This window comes from Nanorana parkeri, unplaced genomic scaffold (genome assembly GCF_000935625.1).
Source record: "Nanorana parkeri isolate BGI_ZX_2015 unplaced genomic scaffold, ASM93562v1 scaffold1088, whole genome shotgun sequence".
NCBI lineage: Eukaryota > Metazoa > Chordata > Amphibia > Anura > Dicroglossidae > Nanorana > Nanorana parkeri.
In genome coordinates, this window is record NW_017307356.1 from 544,874 (window position 1) to 572,461 (window position 27,588).

Genomic DNA, 27,588 nt, shown 5'->3' on the forward strand with positions numbered 1-27,588 from the left:
TGTATCCTGTCAAATAAAAACTTTCTATAGAAAGAAGAAAAGAAAAAAGTCCTTGCTCGTTGCTGCTCTGTCCCCACTCTGTCACCATCTCCTGCAACAGTGCTGCCATCTAGGGGAACCAAGGCACATTACCCCTAAGAGATCCCTGCACGCTGTGTGTGTGGGGAAGGGAGGGGGTGGAGACTACTCTGCACTCTAGGCAGCCGGAACTAGGGCTTAATGATCGGCTGCCGCAGCTCTCTGTGTTCTTCCGCGGCAGCCGAAATAGAAAAAAATAGTCCACGCTCTCCTGCTGTCAGTTGAGCAGGGGGCAGGGACAGACTTAAGAAAACATCGCTGTAGTGGACGTCTGGCACTGGGGCATGCTGCTGTTCAGGAGAGCCAGCTCTACCACCCTCCCCTTATGGAGCCCGTGCGGCCCCGAGGCCTGGCCTCTGTGGCCTTGTGGGGAATCCGGCCCTGGGGGCAGGACGGATAGAGAACTGCAGGTCTGCTCTGTGTTAAAGATCAAAGCCCAGGCTGCTGTAGCTGGGACAGAGGAAGTGAGGACCCACAAAGTGATGAGGTGATTGGGGAGCGGAGAGAGGGACTCAGGGCTTCATGGAGCCCTCTTCTCCACACCCAGATATGGAGATTATTGTCAGGAATCCTCCCATGCATTATCTGTGTCCTCTGTATAAGGATTCCTATGAATACAAGTCTCAGCCTCGCCCTGTGTAGGAGTGTACAGAACCCGTCACACTGGTTAAGGAGTGTCAGAGACTTTCACTGTAATTTCTCTTCTGCTGTCAGCGATGGCGTCTGCTAATCTGAGAGCTGAGCTGGAATGTTCCGTCTGTCTGAACATTTATACAGATCCTGTAACCCTGAGATGTGGACACAACTTCTGCCAGGATTGTATTGGTCGTGTGCTGGATACACAGGAGGGGTCTGAAGGATATTCCTGTCCTGAATGCAGAGATAACTTCCAGGAGCGTCCTGCACTGCACAGGAACACAACACTGCGTAACATTGTGGAGAGTTTCCTGTCTGCTCAGCCAGATCAGGAGGAGTCCGGGGTCCTCTGTACTCAGTGTATTCACACTCCTGTGCCTGCTGTGAAATCCTGTCTGCTGTGTGAAGCTTCTCTGTGTGACAATCACCTGAGACTCCACAGCAAGTCACCAGAACACGTCTTATGTGACCCCACCACTTCAATGGAGAACAGGAAATGCTCCGTCCATAAGAAAATCCTGGAGTATTACTGCACTGAGGACTCTGCCTGTATCTGTGTGTCCTGCAGGCTGGATGGAGAACATCGAGGACATCAGGTGGAGACTCTGGATGAGGCCTCTAAAAAGAAGAAGAAGAAACTGATAAATGTTCTGCAGAAACAGATGACAGAGAGAGAGGAGATGGAGAGAAGAGTCCAGAGTCTGGAGGAACACAGGAGGAAAGTACAAGGAGAAGCAGCCGGTGAAACAGAGAGAGTCACTGCCCTGCTCAGAGACCTCAGGAGACGTCTGGAGGACCTGGAGAAGAGAGTCCTGAGTGAGATCTCCGGTCAGGCAGAGCGGACCTCCCTCTACGTGTTGGATATGATCCGGGAGCTGGAAATAAAGAAGGACGAGCTGTCCAGGAAGATGCGTCACATTGAGGAGCTGTGTAACATGACGGATCCACTGACTGTCTTACAGGAATCAGACACAGGTGACTTGTGTGACACTGAGGATGGAGATGATGAGGACAGAGAGAGACATGATAGACTCCTCCATGATGGAGGGGATCCGGATGTGGCTGGGATCTCACACACATTACACACAGGTATATCTGATATCATGTCTGGGGTAATTGTACAGGAAGGTCCAGGCACACATGTCTATCCACATTCTAGTACAAAGGACAAAGGTCACATCACTGCTGAACCATCCAGGCCACACCCCAATCCAACCCCCACCATACAACGCTCATACCGCCAGGCTGGAGGACCAAATTTTGGGGCTGTACAGCAAACATCGGGGGTGTCGGGGGTTACAGACATATTACTGGATGTGAGCACAGCTTGTAATTATCTACTTATATCAGATGACAGGAAAACTGCAACCTGGTCAGATATAAACCAGAATCATCCAGTAACTCCAGAGAGATTTCAGTGTCCTCAGGTGTTGAGCAGTCGGAGTTTCTCCTCAGGGCGACATTACTGGGAAGTGGATGTCGGGGGGTCGGTGCTATGGAGAGTCGGGATGTGTTACCCCAGTATAGAGAGGAGAGGAGAGCAGTCAGAGATTGGAGATAATAAGAAGTCCTGGGGTTTGGAGAGGATGTGGTGGAATAGGCAGTACTCAGTGATACATGACAGTGATGAGATCCGATTACCCGGCAATGTCTCCAGTAAGAGAGTCAGGATAGATCTGGATTATGAGGCCGGGCGGATCTCCTTTTATGATCTGTGTGACCCGATCCGACACCTCCACACCTTCACCACCACCTTCACTGAGCCCCTCCATGCCGGGGTATATGTAGGGGGAGATGGCTGTATAAAGATATCTGGGGGGAATCAGAGGTGAGAAATCTGCCCAGAGACTGGTGACATCACAGGGAGGAGAATCTGATTGGTGGAATCCTCAGCCAATAGGAGGAAGACGTGGACAGCAAATGACATTACTGGCTTATAAGGCTCTGCAGGCTCCAGGGCTGACATCTTTATCCTCAACTTCACTTCACTACCTCATGTGTCACTGACCAGGAACAAGCATGCAGGAGTTCAGATGAGTCAGACTTCACTGGTTGCATGCTTGTTCCGGGTCAATAACAAACCATGTAGTGTAGCCAGGATTGGGATGACAGTCCTGGAGCCTGCACCTTTAAGGTGTATCTATTTGTCTCAGTTTTGGATGGAGTGGGCGAGGATTGGAACCCCTGTCAGGTTTTTAGACTGTACCCCTCCCCCATACCTTCCAGTGCTTAGATGTGAATGATAAACAGATGTCAGTGAATCCCGATTATGATGGCCGTGTTCTGTGTGGGGTATTGTGGACAGGTAACGGGGGTGAATACAGTCTCAGGAAGTGGAAATCCTTGGCTCTGTATATGGGAATATTGATGAATGATTGTATATAGATATAATGATGGGACGGACTACAATCCCCATTATCCCCTTCAGTCCCGGCACCTCTATGATCCTTATGGGGCAGAACAATTGTTACATTTCCTCTATGGTCCTATCCATGTGATGAAGAAAAATCCTTCTGATCTGCGTTACATAGTAGGTGAGGTTGAATACAGACTCAGGTCCATCAGGTTAAACGTATATAATGTATGTATGATCCTCTGAATTTCCATCACTCTGTGTGTTTTGTGAACTGAGGAACTTATCCAAGTGTTTGTTGAAGCTGTTCATGTTTGCGATGATACAATTATCCAGCTCACATTTATTAAAAAATAAAAACCAGAGCAGGTTGAATGTCTAAGAGGAAGCCGTCTCCTGAAGGTGCCTCCACAGAACACAGAGTCCTGCAAATGGCGGGTGGAAGCCCATTGTACATCTATAGCCTTGGGGCTTTGCACACATTGATAAGTGACCCTTCATCCATCATTTATCTTATGTTATATACGGAGTGGGTTCCACACAGCATAGTGGTAGAATGATGTACCTAAGATAGATTTATTGTAAGAGTTACACATAGAAGGTCAAACTGTCCATCAGAAGTCACCCCGACCTCTCCCACAACCCAACCTTCTTACAGCTGTTGTGCTTTTATAGGAGACACTTCATGAGTATGTAAAGACACAATTTGTTTAGCTTTCCATAGAGCAGGGTAGGGTCAAAACCCCTGTCAGGCATGTTGGAGTGATTACCCTTCACTTCCTGTCCCAGAGATACAACAGGAAGGAGTGGACATTTCTACAATGTGAGGGTATATCCCCTCTTGGACTAGCCACAGTGCACAGGGCAGACTGTAGACAGGGATATCCAAGGACAACTAAAGCACAGGGCAGACTATAGATAGGGACTTCCAAGGACAAGTAAAGCACAGGGCAGACTGTAGACAGGGATATCCTAGGACAAAGTAAAGCATAGGGCAGACTGTAGACAGGGATATCCTAGGACAAAGTAAAGCACAGGGCAGACTGTAGACAGGGATATGCAAGGACAAGTAAAGCATAGGGCAGACTGTAGACAGGGATATCCTAGGACAAAGTAAAGCACAGGGCAGACTGTAGACAGGGATATCCAAGGACAAGTAAAGCACAGGACAGACTGTAGACAGGGATATCCAAGGACAAGTAAAGCACAGGACAGACTGTAGACAGGGATATCCAAGGACAAAGCAAAGTACAGGACATACTGTAGACAGGGATATCCAAGGACAAAGCAAAGCACAGGGCAGACTGTAGACAGGGATATCCAAGGACAAGTAAAGCACAGGGCAGACTGTAGACAGGGATCTCCAAGGACAAAGCAAAGTACACGACAGACTGTAGACAGGGATATCCAAGGACAAAGCAAAGCACAGGGCAGACTGTAGACAGGGATATCCAAGGGCAAAGCAAAGCACAGGGCAGACTGTAGATAGGGATATCCAAGGACAAGTAAAGCACAGGGCAGGCTGTAGACAGGGATATCCAAGGACAAGCCAAAGGTTTGGTACACGGCAAACTTCCAGGCATTCAGGTACAATCACAAGTGGGGGGCTTGGCCTCTAGCTTGGGAAAGCATTGCTCAGGCAGCTTGCCGTTTGCTGCCCTGGGTTTAAATAGAGACAGGAAGAGGGAGGATCCACAGGATTGGCCACAAGTGGACTGCACTGATTGGCCGAGAAGCTGCATAAGAAACAGCAGGAGAGGTTGGCCGACGCCTAAAGCTGCCAGACTGGTGCAATAGTAAGTCAGGTTCAGAGCACATGCCTGGAGGACTACAAGCACAGCCCTGCATGCCTGCAGAACCAGGGGTAAGAGATATGTATATACTCGTAGAACTGCAAGTAACAGCTCAGTTCCAAATCTGCAGCTGAACTGTGACAGTATGAGCCTTATGAGAACATTACATCTTGAGGAAGTGTGGACATGCGGACTCACCTTCATCTCTCTTGGACACTTTGCTCTGCTGGAAGAGGGTTGAATTATGTTTTTGCTGATATTACCAGTTCACCGAAATGAACTACAGGGGGAAATTAGGGGGAAAAGTTGGTAAAGCTAAAGAATCCATCTTGATATTCGAAACTCCATCTTGTTATACATAAGTCCCGAGGTTTGTAGAGATCAACAGTTTTATTCTTGCAAGGTCTGCAAAATATGTCTCAGTCCGTGTTCTACCGGTCTCTTCAAGGATTTCCTGTTATTGGCAAACACCTGTGTGTGTGTGGGGGGAGGGTAGCTGATAAGAGGACAAATATGCCCAAATATGATATAGTGTCAGACACCAGATCAAAGTCGGCCCACCCCAGAAGAACTATTAATCCTTCAAATACTGTTCTTGGTTTAATTAACGAGGAAAAGATGCTGACGCGATGGATTAGAAGAGTTAACCGTTTACAAACTGTGATAAATAATCAAATATTATTGGATGATTGGTATTTTCGTGCCGGACCCGTGTGGGATGCCACTGGGGTGTGTCTCATGAATTATGCTAATGCACCTTTGCTTAAAAATCAATGTCATTCTTTTTTTTGGATGTAGTACGCTGACTATCGTGCTGCCCAACATATGGTGGATAAACCTTAATCATGTCAAGGACACAAATCTCTGTTCCTGGTATTCCTGCCAGGACACTATGTCCAATAAAATCTCCAGAGAGCTGCACTGTCGTTATTTGGGGGCCCTCTGTGTGACCAAAGTGTAAACGTTCTTCAAAGCACAACCTCGAAGGGTTAGGTGTCAGATATGGAAACAGCGTTCAGAAAACACACCAAGTGACGGGAGTAAGGACTTGTTCAAACCGGTAACTTCATTTTACTGCAAACAATAGTTTTCTATATGCCGTGTTCATATCATACATGTAGCGGTATGCAGAAAAACACAGCTCAATAGTGTGAACGAGCCCTAAGATTGGGTGATACAGACTGACCAGAGTCTAGAAGAACCTGCTAATGAGGCACAAGCTGGGACTTCCTGACCAACCTTTAAACATTGTTAATGAGGACAGGTGTGAAGCCCGCCCTTGCTGCTGTGTACAAGGTGGTCCAGTAGATGACAGTGAACACAGGACCCTGCAACTCTAAGTTTCACATATACTTCAGGAGAAGAGAAAGAACAACCCGTCCAAGGTCTATGAGTTCCATGCAGTTGCAGAATGTTGCCGGCATACTGCAGTGCTTCATACAATCCAACCCAACAGACAAATCCAACCAACCAGAAGGAGCCCATCAACTCCGCAATACTAAATGGTGTCGTATCATCTTCTATCCTGTCTCCAATCTTACAATTGGTTTCATCATTGTGTTTACTTTGAACACTTTTCAGAGGATCCGCAAAGACATCGTAATGCGAGAGAAACTTTACGATGATCAGAAATTAAATGAGTTGTATTTAGTTAGAGGAAACAGTCAGCTCCACCCATTTTCTGAATCTACTGACGCGGTAAGGTCGGGGCAGATGTAGAGCAAGAGGACCTGTCTTCGGTCAAGACACTCTCCGTAGGCTAGACCCCGTTATTTCAAGACTGAATGGGTCTACCAGAGGCGATCTTACAGAGGAGAAAAACAGAAGTTATTGGAGATTCCGAGGAAATCATTTTTCAGACTTTGATGAATGAAGACATTATTGGCAGAACTATGGAGCCCTAAAAATGTCTACTGACACCCGAACATGGTTCCTCCCGCAGCACCCTTTACTTTAGCAGGTGTAGAAGGCCAAGTGACAACCTTATCAGATGATACATCAAATAAGATATTGTGTATTAAAAAGCTCATTTAAAGTTGTGTGTTATTTATAGGTGGGGTTTTTTTTGGGGGGGGGGAGGGGCTCAGGCAAAACATGAAACCTGTATCTCTCGAGTACTTCAGTGACAAGACGTTCTTACCAATAGTTTTAATGTAGTTCTCTTCAACAACAAAGATTTGGGAGTTGCCTCTCAGCTTTGGGTGTTCCCAGTCCTCTTGCTGCCTTCACCATATTATAATATGGATCAGAAATTTAGCAGGGAGAGGGGGGCTACCTTGTAGTGGCAGGTGAGCTCACGTGAAGCTGTTAGATGGCTTAACGCCCCAGAATCCACCAGCACTGGCTCAACGAGCTTGACACTTCTTGTTGTTCAGGAGACGAAGAGCCAGCTGCTGGAGTGCCAACTGCTTATCTGCGCTGAGAGAAAGGAAGAAGAGGGACTAATAGGACAACAATGACATCACAACAGCTCAGCGTGACATTACAACCTGACACAGAGTCACACCCAACAAACATCTACAGCCGACCATAGAAGACCACAGTGTGACATTGTGATGCTTCTGCATGCCAGGTTCATATTTTGTCCCCTTGTTACTGGACCGACTTATGAAGATGATCTGGATGACAACAACATCAACACGTCCAATGTCCGTGAAGTTCCACTTTAACAAAGATATTTTCCTGGAGACCCCCAGCACAGGAGGCCACCTAGAGCATAGTTGTCTGTGTCCTCTACTGCCACCAGGGCAGATAGTCCAAAATGTTACTATTGTTACTGGAACAGGGGGTGAGGGAAACCTTTAAATGTTCTCACATTCTGGTGACAACCGTCTAAGAAGGGATTCCCCTCACGTTAGAAATAATCCCTTTCCCTTCCTCTTGTGTCTCTAAGGGTAAAGTATATCCTGAGGCAACTTTTTTATGTGATAGCTCGGGGAAGGGTTAAACCTTCTGTTAAATGTTTAATGTTGTCATTGTTGTCTGTGTCCCAACTGGAGAGATCCACCCCTCTGCTTGTATCGGTGACCATTATCACTGAAGCTGAAGGTCCAAAAATCCCAAATTTTAGGGATGTCACCAGAATTAAAAGTAAAACTTCCAATATGACACCTGTTCTGGGGACAGCTGTATAAGAGGGGAATTCCCCTTCACTTCCTCTAGAGATTTCCTCTAAATTCCTGTTGCATCTCCGTGAAAAGAAGGAAAGGGAAATTTCCCCATTTGTTAACACTTCTTCTATCCAAAGCAGCAAAAAGTTGGCCACATACATAAGTCATCATCATATCAGACAGCCAGGTCTCACCAATGATAGTAGCAGACTGGGCATGGCAGGCAAAGAGCACCAGGACATATGAGGTAGGCCCTAGGAGCTTAGATGAAGGGTTTTAGGGTCTACCTCATATGCCCGAGGACTTTGACTAGTTCATATTTTTGTGTTTTGTTTTGTTCATATTTTTGTGTTTTGCAGAAAATCAAATTCCCTTACTGGGATTTTTTATGTCACTGACGCATCTCCATTTAGTGGGGGCATCGGACAGCTTGACGTCGGCGTTGGTCTTGGAGTTGTGCAGAGGTTTTCCGAACTCCTGAGAACAGAAATGTTAAGAATGGTTTTTATAGATTGTAATAAATCAGAACCACATTTCCCAGAACCTGCTAATAAGTGACCCCCTGAACCTTCTCTATGTGGTGTAACCTGCATACTAGCCAGGAAGGAACCATAAAAGGTACATTCTGCGAGAGAGGCCACAATCCCATGTCCCTTGTAAATCCGAAAAATTCCACTTCAAATAGTCCCTTTATTGGGCAAAAAGTACGGCCGCGTGAGAAGCAAATATTTAGACAATGTTTACAGCCAATCACTTTCTTTGCATAAGGGAGGGAGGAGGAGCGGAGTGCCCATGATCTCCCCTCTTGTTCTCTGTACAGTTGGAGTGACATAGATTGGACATCAAAGACTGGCAAGACTTGTCCATCATAAGAGCAGACGGCCTTCCATTTGTTTATGGTTCATCATCTTCATCTTGTTTGGATTATCACTATGCAAGACTGGATTGGTTTGGGGGTTGGGAACCCATTGGGGAGATTTCCTCACGCTCCCATCCCTGGTCACCTTCTGTATGCCAGGATGTGACAGGGTCTTGCCAAGACAGTGAGGGTGAACCTCCCCAAGGTGGAACCACAACAATAAAACCTGACAGAGGTTCTAACCATTGCCAACGTTATAGAAAAACGAAAGAAAACTTTGTAAGAAAGAAACGTCTTGTAAGATATAATGACCTCCATACAATGTCTGAGTACTACAAGTCCCAGTCTGTGATGGAGGAGGAAGTGCAGCCTGCATATGGAATAAGAAATATGGCCGCCTGCCCCACCTATCATACACATGTCATTACAATAGAAACCAAGCTTAGAAAACACATTGATTACACTAATACCTTCTACATAATGAAGGGGAGGGACTCTAATAAGAACTTACTTTGAGTGTAGCATCCTTTTTGTCATTGGTAATCTCTCGATACTCCGAAGGATTAACGTAAAAAGTTCTGGGGAAACACAAGAAACATGACAATTGCCATTAGGTTTGGTGTCATATCTTCAGATATATTGCTCCGTACATTTTCCCTGGACTGGATTTCCTAGGACCTACTTCCGGAAGCCATGATTGATTCACCTCATACTGATGGAGGCTAACAGTGGTATGCAAAGTAGATCAATGTTTCTATATAGAGGATGTATCTGGTCTATAAATGGCGGCTCTGGATGGACAGTTTAGGAAATGAGAGTTGAATCATATGACATAACACGCATGACTTTTCGGTTTTATCTGGCCCATGCAATTCACAGATGGTTGCCATGGTCTCATCCTGTGGAAGAAGCATCAGATCATTGTCTTGTCTACAAATCATTTCACCTTCCCAATGAAGCTTCTCATTGATCTATAAAATGGAACGATGTTATAGTCATAGAGGTATCACCTGAGCCCCTGAGACCTAAACATTTTAAGAAGGCTGGTACAGAAGGGAACAACCTTAAATTGGTGTCTTGTGGGATTTCTATAAACCAGAAACTGCAATGCATGTTACATGAGACCTTTATACTAGAAAAACCTTTCAGTTTCCCCCAGACTCTCCTTTTCTATAGACACGTTCAGATGTTAGAGGATCACCTACATTTATCCAGGTATACAAAAAAAATCCTACTCAATTTCTTTTTACAAATTCACGCAAGCCCCCTCCTGAACTATACCAGGCCACATACCTTCAATATTGGGAGGGTACCTTGCTTGGTGACAAGTGCCTTATCCCAACATCCTGTCCCTAAAATGGATGTGTGGTTTGTGTGAGGCTTATTGAAATCTGGAAGCCCACTTTAGAATTTGAGGACCCCAGGTATCCACCCCCTTCCCAACCAGCATTAAAAATGTCCTTTATTAGACAAAAACAACAAAAACACACACAATGACCCCCCCCCCCTACCACACACACACACACCATTATTAAACATTCCCAAAGATGCAGAGCCGGTGCAAGGATTTTTGCCTACACAGGCGAAGGTGCATTTCTGCGCCCTCAGACGGCTCTCTATGCAGCCTTACACTAGTGCCGGCCCTGACCACATTGCTCAGTCTACCCCAAAACCTGGCATTTCCTCACTAGGAGCAGATCACATGTTAAGTTCACCTTTCTGACCCTGTTTCATGTTATACCCATATTTAGGGTGCAACGTGAAACACAGTCAGATTGCAACCCCCCACTTACCTAAGTCGCAGGGTTCTTCTCCCCGCAGGTTGCTGGTTTTTTTAAAAGTTGTGCGGCTGTGCTCCGCCCACACAACTGCGTCATCCATCCACAGGAAGGAGGAACTACGAGTCCTGTCTGCCATTGGGGGACTTGTAAATTCAGAGGAATACCTATGAAAAGCCAACATCAATCACACCATATGTGGTCAATGAAGTCACACGGGATCCTGTAGCAGTAGTACTTCTATGGAACCCTCTTTCCTAGACAAGACTACTGGAATATACACTGCGAGTAACTAATCACAATGCTGATGTCTTCTCTGGTTGGTCAACGGTCAGGTTCGGGAGAGAAGGGATGAGAAAGATAAACATATATTAAAGGAAACCTTCCATGTCTTCTCTGATTCCTGTGATGGAAAACAAACCAGTTGCTGCTGTTGGCAATACATGTGGTTCACATGCAAGTTTCTTGAGAACAAATGATTGAAGACGGCCACAAGTGATTGATGTTACAAGCTCGGATACCTACCTCACACATCTCGCTTGTTGCACACGGCCATCTTCCTCCTTCCAGATGCTGTAATAATAATAGAATAAGTATTAAAATGATTACTCCATCTAAGACCAACAACCCTCTGGTCTTCTCCAGGAGACAATGCTGCCACCTTCTCAGAACATCTGCACTGCTGGCCACTTCTAAGGCCACTTCTTTGCCATGACACATAATTTCAGACCTATACCCTTACTTCTATTCACCTCTAAACTACTAGAACGCCTTATCTACAACCGCCCGAGTCACCAACAACCTTTTAGACCCGTTTCAGTCCGGCTTTTGCCCCCCACACTCGACTGAAACCGCCCTCCTAAAACTCACCAATGACCTACTAACTGCTAAAAACAATGGCCACTACTCCCTACTCTTGCTATTAGACCTTTCTGCTTTGACACTGTTGACCACCCGCTGCTTCTCAAAAAACTCCACTCGCTTGGCCTCTAAGACTCTGCTCTCTCGTGGTTCTCCTCCTACCTATCTAAGCGCTCCTTTAGTGTCACCTACAATTCTAACGCCTCCCCTCCTCTTCCTCTTTCTGTAGGGGTCCCCCAAGGCTCTGTCCTTGGACCCCTTCTCTTCTGCTTCTACACCTCCTCTCTTGGTCAGTTAATAGCCTCACATGGCTTCCAATACCATCTCTATGCCTATGACACTCAAATGTATCTTTCTACTCCACAACTCACCCCCTCAGTGTCCTCCATCCCCCCTCAGTGTCCTCCACCCCCCTCAGTGTCCTCCATCCCCCTCCCCCCTCTGTGTCCTCCATACACCCTCAGTGTCCTTGCATGTCACTAATCTACTAACTGACATATCCGTCTGGATGTCACAACACTTCTTAAAACTCAACCTTTCAAAAACTAAGCTCATGATATTTCCTCCAACCCCCCCGTGCACCTTCCCCAAACTTTTCTCTTGAGATTGTTAACACAACTATCCAACCCTCCCCCCATGCCAAGTTGCTAGGTGTCATCCTTGACTCGGACCTCACCTTTCTTCTCCACATCCAATCACTATCCAGATCCTGCCACCTTCACCTTCGCAACATCTCCAAAATACGCCCCTTCCTCACCTTCCTCGCTTGTTATATCTCGTCTTCACTATTGCAACTCCCTCCTCATTGGCCAACCTCTACATACTGCCCCCTTCTGCCAATCCCTGCACTGGCATCCATCCCCCACCCCCCTCTGTCAATCCCTCCACTGGCTTCCAATAGCCCAGAGGATAAAATTCAAAATATTAACAGTTACTTACAAGGCCATCCACAACTCCGCCCCGGCTATATCTCCAACTTTGTCTCAAAGTATCACCCTAACCGTCCCCTCCGCTCATCCCAAGGGCAGGGCCCTCCTTACCGTCTTGTTTTGAATTGTATTGTGATTGTAATGTCTTCCTTATATTGTAAAGCGCTGCGCAAACTGTTGGCGCCTTATAAGTCCTGTATAATAATAATCCCCACCCCCAGTTTCTGAAACCTCCGGGGCTTTTTGGAGGGTGCTGCTCTAATTTAAAGCCAGAATTGACAAGAAGAACATGAAGTCAGCCCCGGGCTGCAGGTGAAATCCTAAATGATATCTAAAGTAAACCCCCAAACCTGAGGGGTGCGCCGTTTTTTTAGGTACTCACCGGTTAGTACCTACAGCAGAACCCACGGACCAAAAACTACATTGGATGGAAAAATCCTCAATGGGAATCAGCTGCAGCATCTAAAAAAACGGCACCTCTGACTACCAACTCGGGAAGACCGTGAGTTATACATAGCTTTCAACCTGTTTTTCCTTTTGTCTCATACTGAACTAATGCTTGAAGGATTACTCCGTTCTAATTAAATGAACATTTGATGAAGATTCGCCTGCAAATGAGGACTTTCTCATTAATTTACCTATCTATTTGACTTTCAAGATAAGAAACTAAAAGTGATCCACCTGTTATAACTATAGATTACAGCGGCAATATAATACACTAACCGCTAACCGAGATACTGCTATTGAAAAGGAAAACCGAGATGTGGCTATTTCTCATGTGCATGATTTTTTCTCATAGAAAGAGATGACTCTCTAACCCCATCTACTGGCTGACTCTAGAGATAGCTTAATGCTGACACCAGATCCTCGCTGCCAGTATCTGATACATTACATCAATGAGAATTGAATCACTACCCGCTTGAGGAGTATTCTCTCGTGTCCTGTTAGCACCATATCTACTTTAAAAGGTGAAATAAGGACTACCCACGAAGTATGTGTGTACTTGAGACAACGTTGTCGATTTTAAAGTTTGTTATGTCTATTTCTGGAATTAGTATTATCCTTTCCTATGTTTCGAAATAAAATGTAATATTTTTTCTAATCACGGTCTGAATTAACTCCTTTCTGGTCAGCGCACAGAACGGTGCTTGCGACCAATCTCTTTATGTTCCTACATGGAGAGTATCTTGTACACGGGAAACAGAAGATAATTTAGCAGACCAGACTGGTCTGATGGAAGGGTTTAATATAAATAGTTCTCAGACTTATTATGTTTGGCCAGAAGATGGTGTAGAAGAAGACCCCTCCCCCCATATGGGGCTGCCAGTTTGGCTCTAGAGGGTCCATCCATAAGGACAGAAAGACAAATACAAAACAGACAGATTACATAATACAAAAACTCTGATCCAGCATTGAGGTTTAGATGTCTCATATCACAATACTACTACAATACATGGAAGATGTGTTACTCCTCTGTGATATGAGATGCAGAAAAGGAACAGCCAGAGAAAGTCATCCTCCTGGGTCACTGTACCTCACATGGTCTCCATCCTCTACCCCCAGATCCAGTTATGACTGTGCAGGAATGTTATCAGGCCAGAAGTGCCCGGCAGTTATGTAATTCCTGGGGCTGGTGGGATATTGTGGAGATTGGATTCCTAATGCATCAGAACTTATGGACCCCTTTGCAGACCACAACAAAACAAAGCCAATGGACATGCTGCAGGTGTACTCACCGACCTACACGGAGACAAGCAGAGGCTCTCCGATGTATATCTCAACCACACTGGATCCTGTGATCGGAGGTTCTCCTATTTATATGCGAGCAGTAACAACCTGTACCCTACTGTTTGATGAGGTGACAGAGATTGTTCTAGACTCGGCTTTAACTCTCCATGCGCCACATGCAGTACAGGGAATGAAGTGGATATCAGCACTGGTGTCCACAGCAGTGTGTGTCCTCCATGGATCCTGTAGACAATGTGTCCCCAATTTTAGGGGGGTACAGACTGCACTAACACAAGAGGACACTGACCACTGATCACCAAAATTATAGGGACACACCAACAGAAAAGGACCATGGCCACCAGTACTATGAGGCACACAACCAACAGTGTACAGGGGACTTACCACTAACATTAATAGGGGCAGTCACCGCTGACCAAGTATGTTTAGCAGATATCGTTCTTTTAGTTTTTGCTTCTACAATTGTAGATTTGAGTTCTTTCCTTTCTATAAGAAATGTCATTTTACTGTCATTATAAAGCAGACAAATCATGGAATATAATGTGTGATAATAGTCATTGTAAACCAGCTCCTGTATATGTCATTACAGTGTATGTAGCTGGAGCTCAGGCTTAGCCAGCATCACATATTACTGTGCGTTTCACCATCACATGATAACTTGGGACGCACTGACACCATTTGTTTAGTGTCATGTGACAGTTTTTCTAAAACAATACAGAGTAATGATTTTAGGACAGCGGTGGAGATTCAGAGCCGCTCCCAGCTATAAATGCTGCACCCCTGGTGAGAGACTACAAATCCCAGCAATACATTATGCAGCAATCAGGGCTGGATTCCCGGCAAGGCCACCGCGGCCCAGCCTCGGGCGGCACTGAGCAGAGGGGCGGCACAGGTTTGAATCACCCGACACCCGGAACATGGAGTTCCGGGCGCCGGGCGGTAATTTACTTTCTACATTTAGCTCTGCTTTGCACAAGCCGGGCTAAATGTAGAATAGGAGAAATCACTCGTTTCTTTACAATTACACTTGTAATTAGAGTGCCGGTCCGTCCTCCCCCCGCCGCCCCCTTCCCTCCCCTGCACCTACCTCTCTCCATGCTGCGTCCTCCTGGCTCCGTCCTCTCCTCGTTGGCCAAGTGATAAATAAAGTAAACAAAAGTAAGAAAAATATAAAAAAATAAGAAAAAAATTATAAATAAAAATTAAAAAGTGATTAAAAAAAAGAAGAGAGAAACAAAAAATTTTTTTTTTAAATTCAAACCAACCCTGCCACCCCCGCATTCCCTTGGTGGGGAGGGGGGGCGTATTGCCGAACCCGGCCTTGGGGCGGTAGGAAGGGTAAATCCAGTCCTGGCAGCAAAGAAGAATATTGCCATCCGCTAGAGAGGAGTACAAATCCAAGGAATGCATTAATCATCAATGCAGAATAATATGAAGCTACGGATGTGAGAATTTGTTGAGAGATAAAAGAGTGTAGGCACAAGTAGAGAAGACCGGCCACCATTATGGACTTTATGTTAAGGGAATGAGGGGTGAGGAACCCTAATGCCCAACGCAAGATAAGGACTAGAGAGTATATTAACCTGAAGGTTCAGTACCACCTACACTGAGCCTCTAGAGCCTTGGTTCTCAACTGGTGGGACGTGACCCAAAAGTGGGTCATGACCCCATGTTCAGTGGGTCGCGACATGCCTTCCTCCTCCTAGGTGAGAGACTCCTCTGCCTCCCACTAGCACAGAACTGTCAGTTCTTGTGATGAGCAGCCATTCAAAATATGGCCTTGCCTGTCAGCTTGGGGTGGGCTGGAAGTATGGCCATAAGGGAGCTCCATCCATACGTGCATTGCTTACAGCTCCCACATGTGCCCCATAGAGGTGCCTGGACTGCACTGACGTCACCTTCTGGCTCCCGGCATCTCTACAGGGTGCGCAAGGGAGCTGTACAAGGTACATATGGATGGAGTTCCGTCACAGCACAGCAGCCCACACTGGACCCCAGGCTGAGGATCCACTCCAGTTCTCATATGGTAGGGAGACTGGGTGGATCTTTAAAAAAAAAAAAAAGAATATATAATTTTTTGGGAGTTTGTATGTGTGTGTGTGAGAATGTATGCGAGTGTGTGAGATTGTGTCTTTGGTTGTGTGTGTCTGTCAGTGTTTTTGAGGGTCCGTTCAAACTGGTACAGTGCGTTAATCACACAGTCCCATGCGATGAATGCACTGTACCACGCAATAACACCTACTGCGTGTTCTCATGTGGGAGGTGCTTTGCGTTGCCATTCATTTGAATGACACCCCAAACTAACCTCTCACCCAGTCTGATCGTCCTGCACCCAAATGCCGTGCATTCCATTGCAGTGCGACTTGATGATCAAGGACAAATGTGGGCCCTGAGGTTACGCAGGTTGAGAACCGCTGCTCTAGAGCACAATGTGTCAAACTCAAGGCCCAGGGGCCGAATCCGCCCCTCCAGGCCGTTTCCTAGACATCTATTTTCAGATCTAGGTATTAAGTTATTACTAAAACCAGTGATAATGGAATGCAGAGGCAATTATGATAAAGATTAGATACATTTATATAGTCTTACAGGCCCTTTGAGGGCAACCATAATGTTGATGCGGCCCACGATTAAATTGAGTTTGACACCCCTGATCTAGAGGGACGGCTAAGCCTCTTAAAGGACATTTCCACCTTTGTAAGTGATTTGTGATGTTTGTGGTAATGTAGAGGTGTGGGGGCGATGTATATATGTGTGTGTGCACTGTCAGGAGTCACAGGATTATTTTAATGAATGTATATGTGACATTAGAACATAAGAAGATGACCCCCCTCCATAGGGATGTCCTCCTCGGGAATCAGTCACACACACTTAGTAACAATGTATCAGAGTTGATGAAATAACAATACAAACACACAAGTTAGAATGTTCTGCATGTGTCCTGATCATGTGTCTATACCTTACTGGGCACCAATCAGTGACTGGAGGGTGTGGCCAGACCACATATGGAAAAGATCATACATGATGGAAAGAGAAACCAAATGCCACGTGATCTTCAAGCTGTAGAAATAGTCGTCTCAGAGCAGTAATAGTGACGTCACACTTAGAGAAAACAAACTGATATAGAGAGAGTCCGTGTCCTGTGATGACCATAGGATAGCCCACTGCAGAGGGTAATGCCCCATAGAAAGTATTCATAGGAACAAGTCGCTATGAATGTAATCAAACAAACAAGATTCCATTTTTTCCCTTTGTTATGCCAGACATGAGATAGCCCGGTGCGAGGACTCCACGCGGCAAGATGTGACACTTTGGAGTGTACTCGATGTGGCTGAACAGCAAACAATCAATGTTCCAGGTTGGATCAGACTGTGTGGTACATATCGCTCATAGAGAAGCACAATGTGCCTCACAAGACAAACACCAGATCCCCTCTCTCCATATCAGTTTGTTTTCTCTAAGTGTGACGTCACTATTACTGCTCTGAGACGACTATTTCTACAGCTTAAAGATCACGTGGCATTTGGTTTCTCTTTCCATCATGTATGATCTTTCCATCATGTATGATCTTTCCATCATGTATGATCTTTCCATCATGTATGATCTTTTCCACATGTGGTCTGTACCTAGCCCTACTTGGGTAAAGGCTTGCACAGGTCAGGAGCAGGACTTTGCCCAATCGTGGCTCACCCGGTTACAACTGTAAACAGTTGGGCGGAGCTAGCCGTCACCGCTAGCTCCGCCCAAATGTTTATATGTCACCGGCATCTGTCAAGATGCCGTTCTGCGGCGGGTGTTCATCACGAGTGAACGGGACGGCGGTCGTCGTTTTTTATTATTATTATTTCTATTTATTTTTTATTGTTTTATTTTGTCGCCTCGGTGGATCAATTTGGGGTTTTTTTTTAGGTTTTGAGGGGTTGTGATTGTCGTCGGATTTCATCGCTGGATCAATTTATTTATTTTTTAAATAAGAGATTTTTTTAGAAACTTGTCTTTTTCAAATAAAGGATTTTTTGACAAGTCTGGACTTTTATTTACAATTGTATTTAACCCTTTAGTGAATGGGTAGGTACAAGTATCCCTTACTCATTCACAAGGGGGGGGGCGGCATCTGCGTGCCCCTTTATTAAAGGGGGGTACCCTGATGTGAATAAGCCCCCCTCTTGCCCGCACCCCCACAACCAACACCCCAGGGCTTGTGGGGAAGACGCCCTTGTCTCCATCGGTATGGTGACAAGGTGCTTTTCCAGGGGCGACCCTCCCAGTGCCGAGGGCATGTGGCCTGGTATCACAAGGGGGGGGGGGGGCGCTTGGTCATCCCCCCTTTCCTGCCCTGCCAGGCCTGTGCTCTGATCAAGGGCCTGGTATGGAATTTTAAGGGGGACCTCACATTTTTTCCCCTCATTTTGGGGGGGTGGGGTTCCTGCTTACAATTCCTACCAGATCTTAAGATCCTGGTATGACTTTAAGGGGGAACCCCACACACTTTTATTTTTGTTTTTATTACACAGATCGGCCACTTCACAGGCAGGGTAAGGGGACCCCCCAGACACCATATTTAAAGGAATATTTCATTTTTATTGTTACCCTTTAAACACGAGATTTAATAGCACTCATTCCACCCGGCGCCGCAGTTCATTTCACACTCATAAGAGACTAGCATGGAAACTTTACAAGGAGAAAACTAAATAAAGTGTGGATGGCGTCTTGGAAGAAGACAATGGAACGCCCCGGAGATATTTGCCGTGTACTCCCAGGACCTTTGTGTCTCAGGGATCTGCCTCGGGGAGGTAAACAGTTTATTTACCGGGCTCATAGAACTCGGACAACGCCTGGGTCTGAATTGTCAATGATCACACGAGTTTCAGCTTTGCTTCAATAAATGACATGACTGTTTGATCAGATGTCCTAAGATGTCCTAAAAAACGGACTGGTAGAAACCGGGTCAAAGGTCGTATTCCAATGTATTATATCTGATATCTTATACAGAGTCTGTTATGTCGGTCACCCACCTGAAATCATCCGATCTCTACATGTGTGTGGTCACATCTAGAAACATGTCATATGTATGATAAGTGACGGATGTCACCACTTATACGAAGGTTGTTATTGTGTAATCTGTACCTTCCCACCATGTAAGTATCATGAATGAGCCAACTTACCACCACCCGAGATCCCATCAATAAAATACGGGGAATACACTTTATTCATGTGGAACCTTCACCCAGATCTGTACAATAGACATGTGCGATTCGTTTCGTTACGAATCGAAATTCGTACGAATTTTCCTGAAATTCGTAAATTCGGAAGCATCCGAAATCCGAATTGCAGTTTCCGAATTATATCCGAAATACGAAATTCCGTTAACGAATTTCGAATCCGAATTTCTTCGAAACGGGAACTAATATTACCCCTGTAAATGAGATTGAACAACATGACAAGATTAATTTTTTATTCCGAAATACGGATCCGCTGCTGCTGAGAGTTGCATCACAATACACAGGCAGGAAATACGAAATTCCGTTGACGTATTTTCGTTCCGTTACGAACATTCGTTATATTGAAGTTAAAAAGCAAAGTACATTTATATTGGAGTTGATGGTAAGTTTTTTTTTATCCGAAATACGAAATTCGGATCCGGAATCCGTTAACGGAATTCGTATTTCGGATAAAAAAACAACTACCACATCGACTCCAATATTAACAAAGGTATTTTTGCTTTTTAACTTCATCATAACGAATGTTCGTAAAGTTACGAAAATATAACCGCCACTAACGAAAATTCGTATTTCGTACGAATCCGAATTGAGTTTCGGATACGAATTACGGAATACGGAATAACGGATATTCCGAAACGGAACACATTTTTTGACGGCGCACAAGTCTACTGTACAATGACAACAAGCACAGCTTTAGCAATGTTCAGTAATGACAATCTATAGACAGATACTTCTAGATCATTGCCGGCTTTGTATTCTTTGCATTCCTTATTTCTCATTGGGGCCATGTCTACTAAGCGCAGATCACTCGCTCTCCTATTACTTCCTGACAATCTGGCCCATGTGACTAGGACATGTGACCGTGCACACCATGGTGCCCCCTTTTGTTGGTAGTCATTGGGAGCTATACAGGTCCTCTGCTGCTGTCTCCCAACTCCTGCATCTCAGCTGAGGGATGTCACACCGGATGTATGCAGCCTCTGCCAGGCTGGACGTCACTCTGCACTCTACTTCTGACACACCACAGAGCATGTTCCTCTGGCAGTTAGAGTGACACAATCATTCAGAGGTCTCACTAGATCTAGGGTAGGTGACCTAGTTGCCCCCGGAATAGTGGTGTCTCTTTCTGGAGCTTCTAATAATATATACAAATACAATAGTCACAGCTCCAGGGGGGGTCACGGCTTGCTTTCGCAGCACCCAGCTCCTTACTGTGAGGTCCACATCAAGACTAAGGAAGATAATGACACACATTGGCATTAGAATCATGAAAGTCTTTATTACAATTGAGCAGGGGACAACCAGAGCACCTAAACCTCTAGATCTTGGTTACATCTTATAGAACTTTGCTCAACAAATTTTAGTTGTGCCATTCAAGGCTGCCATTAGGAGGGTAGAGCCAGCCCTTCTGTACCAAGCCCCGGGTCCCATCAGTTCAGCAGGGGGGCCCAGGGTCAGATAGGGGACTCTTCAATGAGCTTTAAGTGGAGGCGGAGTAAATCTGCAGCCCACACCTCCCAGCAATGTAAGAAAACTTCCCCAGGCCCCATCAGTTCAGCAGGAGGACCAGGAGCAGAGAGGGGACAATCTGACATCTTCTGCTCCCAACAATTAGATGAAAGTTCTGGCCTCGGTGGCCGGCCCCGGCAGATTATTAATGAGGAGGTAGAGGCACGCCCAAACCTGGTGGTTTCCACCTTTCTTCCTTACACAAGGTACCTGGTACCAGGGCTCTGTGGGATCTCACCAAGGTAGCAGGGCTCTGTGGAGTCTCACCAGGGCTCTGTGGGATCTAACCAGCCTTGTTAGACCCACAAAGCCCTGGTGAGACCCCATAGAGCCCTGGTGATACCCCTCAGAGCCCTGGTGATACCCCTCAGAGTCCTGGTGAGACCCAACAGAGCCCTGGTCTCATCATGATCTGCACTGGTGTCTCCAGTGCCTGCTCCTGCATGGTACAATGACCTACAGACTTTGTATTGACCAGTATTAGGTCTTTTCAGTCAACTTGTGGAACAGAACAGTATCTTATGGACTCAAACATCTCTAGTTGGGCCACTTTATATTGGGACAGAACTGTCTCTGTAGACTAACAATCATACAGTATTCTATATATTACTATAGGATGAAGAGTTACATAAGTCCTAATGAGTACTGATGGGCTGCCGGTTCTAGTGTTCGCCGAACTTTGTGGGATGTTTGTGGTCTGTACAACTGTGCAACGTCCCACAGGGCAATGCGCCTTCTGAAGCTCTAATTGGTCAAAGGCTTGCACCTGGCCAGAGGTACAGTGCAAGACTTTGCCCAATCATGGCTCACCTGTCAGATAACGGCAAACTACACAACTGGGCGGAGCTAGCTATCACCACTAGCTCCGCCCAATTGTGTATGTTTTGCCGGAATCTGTCAAAATGCCATTATGTGCCGGGAGTCGGCGGGGAGCGGACAGGATGGCCAGTTAGTTGTTTTTTATTATTTCTATTTATTTTTTCTTGTTTTATTTTTTATTTTATCGTCGTCGTGGATTGACGTTGGATTACGCCGGTGGATGAATTTTTGGGTTGTTGTTTTTAAATAAATAAAAGACTCAGTCAAAAATGTGTCTTTTGTTTTTTTTTTCCAAATAAAGGATTTTATCGAAAGTCTGGACCTTTTAATATCTACCCCTTACTTAATCAAAGGGGTACCCCGATGCAAATAAGCCCCCCCGTCCTGCCCGCACTCCCACAACCACCAGGTCAGGGCGGTCAGAGGCGACCCTGGAAAAGCACCCTCCCAGTGCCGAGCGCATGTGTGGGAGGGAGGTGGGGGCACTCTCTCCCCCCATTCTGGCCCTGGCAGGCTTATGCTCGGATCAAGATTCTGGTATAGAATTTTAGGGGGGACCCCACGTTTCCCCCCCCCCATTTTTGGGGGTGGGGTTTCTCCATAAAATTTCTACCAGACCTTAAGGGTCTGGTTTGAGTTTAAAAGGGAACCCCCTGCACAGCTTTTTTTTTTTTGTTACATGGGGTCCCTCCTAAATATTCCTACCACACCTAAAGGGTCCTGTATGACTTTTAGGGGGAACCATATTCTTTTTATTAAAAAAATATTAGTCCCTCCTGACATTCCTAGCAGACTTAATGGGTCCGGTATTGTTTGGGAGGGGGAACTGCACACTTTAAGAGGAAGAAAAAAAAAATCAGTTTTGCTGCAGCAGGTTCTATACATCGTACAGATCCCCCACCTCACAGGCAGTCTGAGGGGACCCCCCAGACACAATATTTAAAGGAATTTTTCATTTTCATTGTTACCCTTTAAGTGATGTAACAATGAAAGACGACTCGAGAACTCTCCTATAACTTCTGTTTTTTCTCCTTTTCAGGGTGACTCTGGTGGACCCCTTGTGTGCCGGAGGAACGTAACCTGGACCCGGGCCGGTATTGTGTCCTGGGGCAGCTCTACCTGCAGCACTTCCTCTCCCAGAGTCTACGCCCGCGTCACCGCCCTCAGATCCTGGGAGGAGAGACTGTTGCCTCCAACTAAATATCACTCAACGTACTTCTAATACTCAATAAAGTATATTTGATATTATTATATGGCTGTGGATTCTCTTATCATCATTCATAACTTCTCAAAATGAACAAAAACACTTCGAGTTCTAGAAATGAGATCTGTAAAATGTTTCAGAGCTTTCAATCACACGAGGCGGTTCGTGAGCCCCGTTCTGTTCCTTTGTGTTTCATCCTCCTGTATCCGTTGGCAAGTGACAGCTATAGGGGGACTTGAGTGGTGACAGGGGCTCTTTTTCCCTACAGAAAACAAACTTTGTGAGCCGACCCACCTAAAGCGTTCTAGCTCCGGAACAAATACAGCACCACCCATAAGAAGAGTCCTTCCCCACTATAAATATTCAATACAATCCGCATCAGTGTCCCAGACACAAATATTCAATTGGGGATGCACTGATACACTGCGCACATCTCAGGTGACACGCCGTGCGCATCTCCGTAACCACACACATCCCTGGGGACTCTGCACATCCTCGGTGACACTGCACATCCTCAGTAACACTGCACATCTCTGTAACCCCACACATCCCTGGTGACCCCACACATCCCTGGTGACCCCGCACATCCTCAGTGACACTGCACATCCTCGGTGACACTGCACATCTCTGTAACCCCACACATCCCTGGTGACCGTGCACATCCTTGGTGACCCCGCACATCCTCGGTGACACTGCACATCTCCGGTGGCCCCACACATCCCTGGTGACCCCGCACATCCGTTGTGACCCCGCACATCCTCAGAGACCCCGCACATCCTTGGTGGCACAGCACATGCATAGTGACCTCGCACATCTCCAGTGACCACGCACATCTCCGGTTACACCACACATCCTTTGTGACACCACAAATCCTTGGTGACACCACACAGTGGGGGGGGGGGGTCTATCAAAACTAATAGACCCTGAGCGGCGGGCTTCCAATGACCGCAATGCTGAACGGGCAGTGTGCTCTTGCGCACACCGGCCTGTCTTGCTTTTATCTTACGAACATGCTACACCGTACGATGCTCAACGGGTTTGCAAACATGTTCGTAAGTTTAAAGTCCGCACACCTTACGATAATCGTACGATCGCGGGATTTCCCGCGATTATCGTACGATTATCGTAAGGTGTGTGGGGACCTATTGTCTCCTCAGAGCTGTGTGTGCTTGTTCATAAGGAGGGGAGAGGGGTCAGCAGGGAGAGCTCAGCAGAGCAGAGAGGAATCAGCTGATTGCAGTTTACAGATAACAACCTGACCCTCAGCAGAGACGGATTGAAGATCCTGTGGAGGAAGTTTAGACGTTTTAGGTCTCTGGCCTGTGAAAGAGTCTATTAATAAAGTATGAAAACAGCCCTGTGACTCCTGACAATGCACACCCATATACATCGCCCACCCCCCCACACACATGCATATACATCGCCCCCACCCCTCCCCATTGCCACAAAAGTCACAAATCACTTACAAAGGTGGAAATGTCCTTTAAGAGGCTTAGCTGTCCCTCTAGAGCCTTGGTTCTCAACTGGTGGGTCATGACCCAAAAGTGGGTTGCGACCCCATGTTCAGTGGGTCGCCGCATGGCTTCCACTTTTCTAGGTGAGAGGCTCCCCAGCCTCCCCCCAGCACAGCACTGTTCGCTCTCACACCAAGCAGCTATTCAAAATATGCTGTCCGGCGCCAAGTGTTGACTTGAGGTGGGGTGGGCTGGGGGTATGGCCGCGAGGGAGCTTCATCCATACGTACATTGCTTATAGCTCCCTTGCATGCACTGTAGAGGTGCCTGGACCGGAGTGGCGTCACATTCTGGCTCCCAACTACTCTACAAGGACACATGGGAGCTGTGCAAGCAATGCAAATATGGATGTGGCTCCATCACAGCACAGCAGCCCACACTGTTGTGCGTTCCACTGCAGTGTGACTTAGGTCGCGACTTAATGACCATGGACAAATGTGGGTCCTGAGGTTACACAGGTTGAGAACCACTGCTCTAGAGGCTCAGTGTAGGTGGTACCGAACCTTCAGGTTAATATAATCCATAGCACTTATCTTGCGTTGGGCATTAGTTGAGGGTTCCTCGCCCCTCATTCCCATACTTCAAGTCCATAATGGTGGCCGGTCTTCTCTACTTGTGCCTACACTCTTTTGCCTCTCAACAAATTTTCACATCAGTATTACAACAGCAGTCTCTACCTCTCACTTGGAAGACAAAAGACAAAACACTTGTATAAGAGACCCTCCTCGTCTCTTCTCTGTGGCTTTATTCTGTCCCCACCATGTGCTTCTGACTCAGAGAGCCTTGAAGGTTCAGAGTATAGAACTGCAGAGATCTATCCCTGTTCACACGGAGTCCAGCCCAGAAAGGGGACACAGACACATTCCTACACACACATTACCCGACCAGAGAGGTCAGGGAAGTGTAGTGCTGAGCCTATGAGAGCCTCCTATAGATGGCTATAGACTGTGATGGGGAGATTGGAACAATCCCAGGAGGACTCAGCGGATACTTCAATCTCCTCTCCAGGCTTCACCAAACCAATGAAGTATGGAGGACTACTGAATATAATTTCAGGGTCTAGAGTTAGTGACAGAAGTGTCACAAAGTCTAGTTATGCCAGCACTTTAAGGTCACACCAGCTCAGCTAACCTGCGTCATTTTGAATGCCCTCTCAATGTAGCACAACGCATGAAAAATTAAGCAGGGACTGTTTTTTAATTAGAGACAACAATGTACAGATTGTTCCCAATGTGTGTTTGCATAGTGTGTTGGGGAATACTCCACCACTGCTGTGTTATCATTAGCAATGCACAGATTCGGATACTGTGTACTTGTAAAAATGCCCCAAAACTAAGTGCCGATAATGGCGCGTGAAATTTTTGAACTGAAGCTGGCACTGTAAGTAGACGCTGCCATTCACAGGAAGGCTGCAAAGGTCACCAGCAAGGTCCCAGCAGCCTTCCTGTGGATAGTGGTGTTTGTTTACAGTCCTGGCCTCAAATCTCCTTCTCCTTCCTGTGCAACCATCCTGCCTGCACCAGCCCGTGAGACCGACTTGGACCACTGGTGAGACATCTCACAGCCCACCATAGACCTGGCACAGCCCCCTGAGATCCGGCACAGTCACCTGAGACCCCACACAGCCTCCTGAGACCCGACATTGCCTTTCTTAGACACTGCACAGCCCTCCAGAAACCCTATACAGCCTCCTGAGTTCTTCCTCCGTAGACATTAAGCCAGCAACGGTGGGCAGCACAGAGTATGTAGCTTCATATTATTCTTCATTGATGAATAATGCATTGCTGGGATTTGTAGTCCTCTATAGCCGGTCGACATTCGGCATTGCTGTATTATGTATCACTGGAATTTGTAGTCCTCTCTAGCTGATGGCAATATTCTTAATTGCTGCATAATACATTGCTGGGATTTGTAGTCTCTCTACAGCCTGGAGTCAGTGGCAGAACTATCAGGGGCACAGCATTTACAGCTGGGGCCGGGCCCTGGTGCTCCACCGCTATCCTAAAATCATTATTCTGTATTTTTTGTTATAAAGGAAAGAGCAAAAACCAACAATTGTAGAAGCAAAACATAAAAGAACGATATCTGCTAAACATACCTGGTCAGCGGTGTGTGCCGCTATTAATGTTCGTGGGAAGTCCCCTGTACAATGGGGTTGGCGTGTGTCCCTATAACATTGGTGGTCACTGGTCACTGTCCTCTTCTGTTGGGGTGTGTCCCCATAATTTTGGTTATCACTGGTCAGTTTCCTCTTATGTTAGTGCAGTGTGTACCCCCCTAAAATTGGGGACACATTGTCTACATGGCACAGGGATGACACATAATGCTGGGGACACCAGTGCTAATATCCACATCATTCAGGATTCCCTGTACTGCGTGTGGCGCATGGAGAGTTAAATCGAGTCCAAAACAATCTCCGTCACCTCATCAAACAGTAGGGTACAGGTTGTTACTGCTCGCATATAAATAGGAGAACCTCCGATCACAGGATCCAGTGTGGTTGAGATATACATCGGAGAGCCTCTGATTGTCTCCATGTGGGTTGGTGAGTACACCTGCAGCATGTCCATTGGCTTTGTTTTGTTGTGGTCTGCAAAGGGGTCCATAAGTTCTGATGCATTAGGAATCCAATCTCCACAATATCCCACCAGCCCCAGGAATGACATAACTGCCGGTCACTTCTGGGCTGATAACATTCCTGCACAGCCATAACTGGATCTGGGGGTAGAGGATGGATACCATGTGAGGTACAGTGACCCAGGAGGATGACTTTCTCTGGCTGTTCCTTTTCTGCATCTCATATCACAGAGGAGTAACACATCTTCCATGTATTGTAGTAGTATTGTGATATGAGACATCTAAACCTCAATGCTGGATCAGAGTTTTTGTATTATGTAATCTGTCTGTTTTGTATTTGTCTTTCTGTCCTTATGGATGGACCCTCTAGAGCCAAACTGGCAGAGCCCCATAGGGGGAGGGGTCTTCTTCTACACCATCTTCTGGCCACACATAATAAGTCTGAGAACTATTTTTATTAATCCCTTCCATCAGACCAGTCTGGTTTGCTAATTTAGCCTCTGTTTCCCGTGTACAAGATATTCTCCATGTTCCTTCACTGCACAGTAGGGGACCATAGTTACAAGGTACATTTAGAACACTCAGACCTCTACAGGGCCCAGG

General features: G+C 46.3%; 1 protein-coding gene across 1 annotated transcript; it reads left to right on the plus strand.

Annotated features, from left to right (window-relative positions):
* The first annotated feature begins 776 nt into the window (after positions 1 to 776).
* LOC108796293 (E3 ubiquitin-protein ligase TRIM39-like) lies at positions 777 to 5,821 on the plus strand. The gene is made up of 3 exons (XM_018567754.1): positions 777 to 1,826; positions 1,989 to 2,542; positions 5,659 to 5,821. Exons 1-3 carry the CDS (start codon positions 795 to 797, stop codon positions 5,819 to 5,821), a joined length of 1,749 nt encoding a protein of 582 aa, XP_018423256.1. The 5' UTR covers positions 777 to 794.
* Positions 5,822 to 27,588: the final 21,767 nt, after the last annotated feature.